The sequence below is a fragment of the Ovis canadensis genome, chromosome 3 (genome assembly GCF_042477335.2).
Source record: "Ovis canadensis isolate MfBH-ARS-UI-01 breed Bighorn chromosome 3, ARS-UI_OviCan_v2, whole genome shotgun sequence".
Taxonomy (NCBI): Eukaryota; Metazoa; Chordata; class Mammalia; order Artiodactyla; family Bovidae; genus Ovis; species Ovis canadensis.
In genome coordinates, this window is record NC_091247.1 from 13,035,661 (window position 1) to 13,042,487 (window position 6,827).

General features: G+C 41.6%; 1 protein-coding gene across 1 annotated transcript; it reads right to left on the reverse strand.

Moving 5' to 3' along the window:
• Nucleotides 1-3,622: 3,622 nt before the first annotated feature.
• Nucleotides 3,623-4,654, reverse strand: LOC138438032 (olfactory receptor 1L4). The gene has a single exon (XM_069586277.1). The coding sequence runs from the start codon at nt 4,556-4,558 to the stop codon at nt 3,623-3,625; it is 936 nt and encodes a 311-aa protein (XP_069442378.1). The 5' UTR covers nt 4,559-4,654.
• Between the last annotated feature and the right edge of the window lie 2,173 nt (nt 4,655-6,827).

The following is a 6,827-nucleotide window of genomic DNA, read 5'->3' on the forward strand; positions in this document are numbered from 1 at the left end:
CATGAATCCACCACAGGTGTACATGAGTTCCCAACCCTGAACCCCCCTCCCACCACCCTTCCCATATCATCTCTCTGGGTCATCCCAGTGCACTAGCCCCAAGCATCCTGTATCCTATATCGAACCTAGACTAGCGATTCATTTCTTACATGATAGTATACATGTTTCAATGCCATTCTCCCAAATCATCCCACCCTCCCCTTCTCCCACAGAGTCCAAAAGTCTGTTCACTTTTCTATGTATCAGTTCAGTTCAGTCACTTAGTCACATCCAACTCTTTGAGACCCCATGGACTGCAGCACACCAGGCTTCCCTGTCCATCACCAACCCCTGGAGCCTACTCAAACTCATGTCTGTTGAGTCAGTGATGCCATCCAACCATCTCATCCTCTGTCATCCCTTTCTCCTCCCATCTTAATCTTCCCCAGCATCAGGGTCTTTTCCAATGAGTCAGTTCTTCCCATCAGGTGGCCAAAGTATTGGAGTTTCAGCTTCAGCATCAGTCCTTCCAATGAATATTCAGGACTGATTTCCTTTAGGATGGACTGGTTGGATCTCCTTGCAGTCCAAGGGACTCTCAAGAATCTTCTTCAACACCACAGTTCAAAAGCATCAATTCTTCAGTGCTCAGCTTTCATTATAGTCCAACTCTCACATCCAATGTGACTACTGGAAAAATGATAGCTTTGACTAGATGGACCTTTGTCAGCAAAGTAATGTCTCTGCTTTTTAATATGCTGTCTAGTTTGGTTATAGCTTTTCTTTCAAGGAGCAAGCATCTTTTAATTTCATGGCTGCAGTCACCATCTGCAGTGATTTTGGAGCCCAAGAAAAATGGAGTCTGTCATGGTTTCCATTGTTTCCCCATCTATTTGCCATGAAGTGGGACCAGATTGGAAGATGTAAAGTCTGGACTCTAGGAAATCATTCCTTTGCTATGCACTCAGCTATCTGGGGCCAGTATCCTATATTTTTTCATCCTGAGTCTCCTCAGGGTGCATGGCTGGGGGCAGCTGGAGTGACTGACTGCTTAGTGGCAACCTCTGTGTTCTCATCCTAGTCTCCCTGCTCTCAAATTGAACAAGATCTACAGTGCTTTCCTTGGCCTCTCAAGTACATCCCAGTGTTTATTGCTTTTACCTGCTTGGCTAGTTTCCACTATTTGTTTTTTTAAAGTATAGTTGATTTATTCTATTATTTTAGTCTCAGGTGTTCAACATAGTGATTCATAATTTGCAATAGTTTTGCAAATTATACTCAGTTTACTGTATAAAAATAATGGCTATAGTTCCCTGTGATGTACAATCTATTCCTTTTTTAATATACATTGTAGTTTATATCTCTTGATCCTCTACCGCTATATTGCCCCTCCCCACTGGGCTTAGTTTACTGATAACTACTAGTTTGTTTTCTGTATCTTTGAGTCTCTTTCTGTTCTTATTAAAATATTAATTCATCTGTTTTATGTTTAGATTCCGCACAGAAGTGATAACAGAATATTTGTTTCTTTGCTCGGCTTATTTCACTAAGGTCCATCATATAGGTCCATCCATAGTGTTGCAAATGGCAGTATTTCCATTCTTTTGTATTCCATTGTGTATACATGTAGTGCGTGTGTGTGTGTTCAGTCACTCAGTTGTGTTGAACTCTTGAGTCCTCATGGACTGTAGACCACCAGGCTCCTCTGTCCATGGAATTTTCCAGGCAAGAATATTGGAGTGGGTTGCCATTTCCTATTCCAGGGAACCCCAGGGAATCTTCCTGACCCAGGGATTGAACCTGTGTTTCTTACATCTCCTGCATCAGAAGGCAGATTCTTTACCATCGAGCCACCTGGGAAGCGTGTGTGTGAGAGTGTGTGTGTGTGTGTGTGTGTGTGTGTGTGTGTGTATCACATCTTCTTTATCCATTCATCTTTTTAGGAATACTTAGCCTTTTCTTCTGTCATGGCTATTATAAATAGTGTGCTGTGAACATTGGGGGTGCATGCATCTTTTCGAATTAGTGTTCTTATATTTTTTTATCTATTCCTAAGAGTAGAATTACTGCATTCTATGTTATTTATGGGCTTTCCTGGTTACTCAGTGGTAAAGAATCTGCCTGCAGTGAAGGAGACACAGGAGACATGGGTCTGATCCCTGGGTCTGGGAGATCCCCTGGAGGAGGGCATGGCAATCAACTCCAATATTCTTGTCCGGAGAATCCCATGGACAGAGCAGCCTGGCAGGCTACAGTTCAGAGGGTTGCACAGAGTCTGAAACAACTGAAGTGACTTAGTACACATGCATGGTATTTCTATTTTTATTTTTTTTGAGGAAACTCCATGCTGTTTTCCACAGCGGCTGCATGAATTTACATTCCCACCAAGAATGTACTTGGGATCCCTTTTCTCTACAGCCTTGATAACATTCTTTAGTTGTAGACTTTGATGATCACCCTGTTGACAGGTATGAGGGGATATCTCATTGTGGTTTTGATTTGTAATCTCTGATGATTAGAGATGTTGAGTATCTTTTCAAATTCCTGTTGGCCATCTGTATATCTTTGGAAAAATGTCAGTTCAGGTTTTATCCCCATGTTTTAAATTGTACTATTGTTTTTTGATGTTGAGTTGTATGAGATGAGACGTTTATATATTTTTGATAACAACCAAGCATTTCCTCCTATTTAGTAGGTTATCTTTTCATTTTGTCAATGGTTTATTTTGCTGTGCAAAAGTTTACTTAGGTCCCATTAAAACATTTTTGCCTTTATTTCTTTTGTCTTAGGAGAAAAATCTTAAAAAATATATCACAATTTATGTCAAAGACTCTTCTATGTTTTGCTCTAGAAGTTTTATGGATCAGGTCTCACATTTAGATCTTTAATCTTTTGGGTCTATTTTTATATACTGAGAAAAATTGTTACCATTCTTTGAAATGCTCTGCTCATCTCCTTGTCTATTGAATCTTCTTTTCAAAATTCAAATTATCTTTAAGGACAATCTTAGGTCATTATTCCAAGAAATCTTTCCCTATTTTCTTTCAAACCCATGTTATTTCATATTTTTAAAATAACAGGACTTTGTGATTTATTGAGCACTAGAGAAGGCAATGGCAACCAACTCCAGTACTCTTGCCTGGGAAATCCCATGGACGGAGGAACCTGGTAGGCTGCAGTCCATGGGGTTGCTAAGAGTCGGACATGACTGAGCGACTTCACTTTCACTTTTCACTTTCATGCATTGGAGAAGGAAATGGAAACCACTCCACTGTTCTTGCCCCTGGTGGGCTGCTGTCTATGGGGTGGCACAGAGTCAGACACGACTGAAGCGACTTAGCAGCAGCAGCCAGTGTGAAGCACATGAAAGAGTTCTTTTAGGGTAGTTTTATTATTCTACCATATGGGTGGCAGAAACTGTTTTCCTAAATCTGGATTTCTAGCAATACTTGGTCAGGGGTCGAATGTATATTTGTTCAAGGTCATTGATAGAGGCTGAATGATCTGACTTCCAGATCAGTGCTCTTACTGTGATTCAACAGCACCTCTTTGGGTACCATGTGAAAAGTGGATACACAGGAAGGATAACCTGATCATCTCTTAGGTCATCTCCCAATGATGACATTCCCTCTTGTTATTCTTTCTATGACTGAATTCTGTCCCTTAATTTCCTTAGACCCCTTTTCATATCTTTGTTCCTCAAGCTGTAGATGAAAGGGTTCAACATGGGTGTCACTATTGTGTACATAACTGTGGCTACCCGGTCCTTCACCACTGAGTACATGGACAGTGGCCTAAAGTAGACATAGATGACACTCCCATAGAAGAAAACCACCACGGTGAGGTGGGAGCCACAGGTGGAGAAGGCCTTCCACTTCCCGGCCGCAGAGGGGATTTTGAGCACAGTGACGATGATTCTCAGGTAGGAGAAGAGAATGCACAGGAAAGGGGTGGCAATGACAGCCAGGGTCTCGGTCATGACCACCATCTGGCTGGAGGAAGTGTCAGAGCAGGAGAGCTTGAGCACCGGCTGGGTATCACAAAAGAAGTGCTTGATGACATGGGAGGCACAGAAAGACAGGCGGGACATGAGTAGCACACGCAGCATGGAGTGCAGGTGAGAGATGGTGCACGAACCCAGCAATAGGAGGAGGCAACGCCGTGGGCTCATGACCACACCATAATGGAAGGGGTTGCAGATGGCCACCAGCCGGTCTATGGCCATTGAGGCCAGCAGGTAGCTGTCAGTATTTGCAAAAGCCATGAAGAAGTACATCTGGACCAGACAGCCCACATAGGAGATAGACTTTGTCTCTGAGAGTAAGTTCACCAGCATTTTGGGCACAATGACTGTTGTGAAGCAGATATCCATGAAGGACAGGTTGCTGAGGAAAAAGTACATAGGGGTGTGGAGCCGGGAGTCAGAGTGGATGGCCAGGATGATGAGTCCATTCCCCACCAGGGTGATCAGGTACATGATGAGGAAGACAGCAAAGAGGGGTTTCTGCATCTGGGGGTTGGAAGAGATGCCCAGGAGGATAAAGCCTGAGATGCTGCTGCTGTAGTTCTTCATCTCCATGTCTTTGATCCCTGGTCAGAGTTTGAAGGTGTGTGGGAGAGATGCGAAGGGCAATTTGAGGATGGCTTCTTTCCTAATCTCCAGCCTATTCAAAAAAAGTAAAAAATGTCTACCACATTTTGTTAGATTATTTTCTTCAAGAAACTATGGAAACAAGGAGTTATAACTCAACACAGGGGAAGTTAAATAATTTTAAGCTGCTTCATAAATGAGAACTAAATATTTCCCATGGGTTTCTAGGGAGTTCTATATAGCCTAGTCTGTCTGAGTTCTTCTCAGTTCTCTCTCTCTTTTTTAAAATAAATTTATTTATTTTAATTGGAGGTTAATTACTTTACAATATTGTATTGGTTTTGCCATATATCAACATGTATCTGCCACAGGTATACAGGTGTTCCCCATCCTGAACCCCCCTCCCTCCTCCCTCCCCGTACCATCCCTCAGGGTCGTCTCAGTGCATCAGCCCCAAGCATCCAGTATCACGCATTGAACCTGGACTGGTGATTCATTTCATATATGACATTATACATGTTTCAATGCCATTCTCCCAAATCATCCCACCCTCTCCCTCATCCTAGATGTCCATCAGCAGATGAATGGATAAGAAAGCTGTGGTACATATACACAATGGAGTATTACTCAGCCATTAAAAAGAATATATTTCAATCAGTTCTAATGAGATGGGTGAAACTGGAACCTATTATACAGAGTGAAGTAAGCCAGAAAGAAAAACACCAATACAGTATACTAATGCATATATATGGACTTTAGAAAGATGGTAACGATAACCCTGTATGCGAGACAGCAAAAGAGACACAGATGTATAGAACAGTCTTTTGGACTCAATTCTCTTTTTAAAGATTCTTCTTAGGTTCTTTCCTGACCAACTCCCTAATGCCCCTCCCTTTCTTCTTGTAAAATAGGAGAAGAAACTGCTAGGTCCATGATGCTTTCATTCAAGAGGCTGCCATCCTGGATGTCCCCCCATTCAGATCCTTTCCTACTCATATGTGCAGAGGTAGGGGTGGTGGTAGTGAGGGTGGGACAGAAGTGTGAATCGGATTTAATCGGTGCTCCCCATTATCCACAGAGCTCAAATGAGAATGTTGTGGCTTCAGAGAAAAGCCTGCTTAATATTTATTTAAGCACTTCTGTTTTATTACAGTGATCTGGACACTTTTTCTTTCAGGTGTGTTAGTTACTCAGTCGTGTCTGACTGTTTGTGACCCCATGGACTGTAGCCCACCAGGATCCTCTGTCCATGGAATTCTCCAGGCAAGTATACTGGAGTGGGTTGCCATTTCCTCCTCCAGGAGATCTTCCCAATCCAGGGATTGAACCTGGGTCTCCTGCACTAAGGGTCAGGGATGCCATTCAAAATAGGAGTACAGTCGACCACTGAACAACTTGGGCTTGAATTGTGCAGATCCACTTATAGGTAGATTTTTCAATAAATATGTAGTACAGCACCACATGATCTATTGGTTGGTTGAATCCTTGAAAGCAGAACTCCTGGATATGGTGTGCTGTGTAGTCATATGTGCATTTTTGACTGCAGGAAGGGTCAATGTCCTTTATTTTTGTATTATTCAAGAGTCAACTGTTCTACCCCAGGATTAGCCTATGTCACTTAGTTTATTCCTTTAAATAAATATTTGTTTCCAGTTGAATATTTTGAAGTTCTCATACTAAACATTCAATTACTGCAGGAATACAAAACTTTGAATGTGAGTCCCTTTCCCACCAATATCATGGAAGAGAAGGCACAGATGGCCTCTGGTTACTACTATTGTGCTACACTGCTCAAACTGAGATAAAATTGACATATAACTTTGTGTAAATTAAGGTGTACGATTTGCTGATTTGATACATTTTTTTCAGATTATAATCTAGCTCCTTTAACCTTTTTTAAAAAATTGTTTACCAGCATATCATTAACTAGAACTTCTATCGCCACACATAATTATCATTTCTTTTTGTGCGGTGGATGTAATTAAGATCTAGTCTCTTAGCTACTTTTGAGGCACATGCATAGTTTAGTATTATTGTCTGTAATTGCTAGGCTGTGTATTATATCTCCTGCACTTATTGTTCTAATAATGATTGCAAATTTTGTACTCTTTGTACTCTTAAACAACATTTTCCCCATTCTTCCAACTTCCATCCCTGGTGATCACCGTTCTTCTTAAGAGAGTAGATCTTAGATCTTCCCACCACAAACACATACAAAAAGATAATTGTGTGAGTTGATCAAGGTGTTAACTAACCC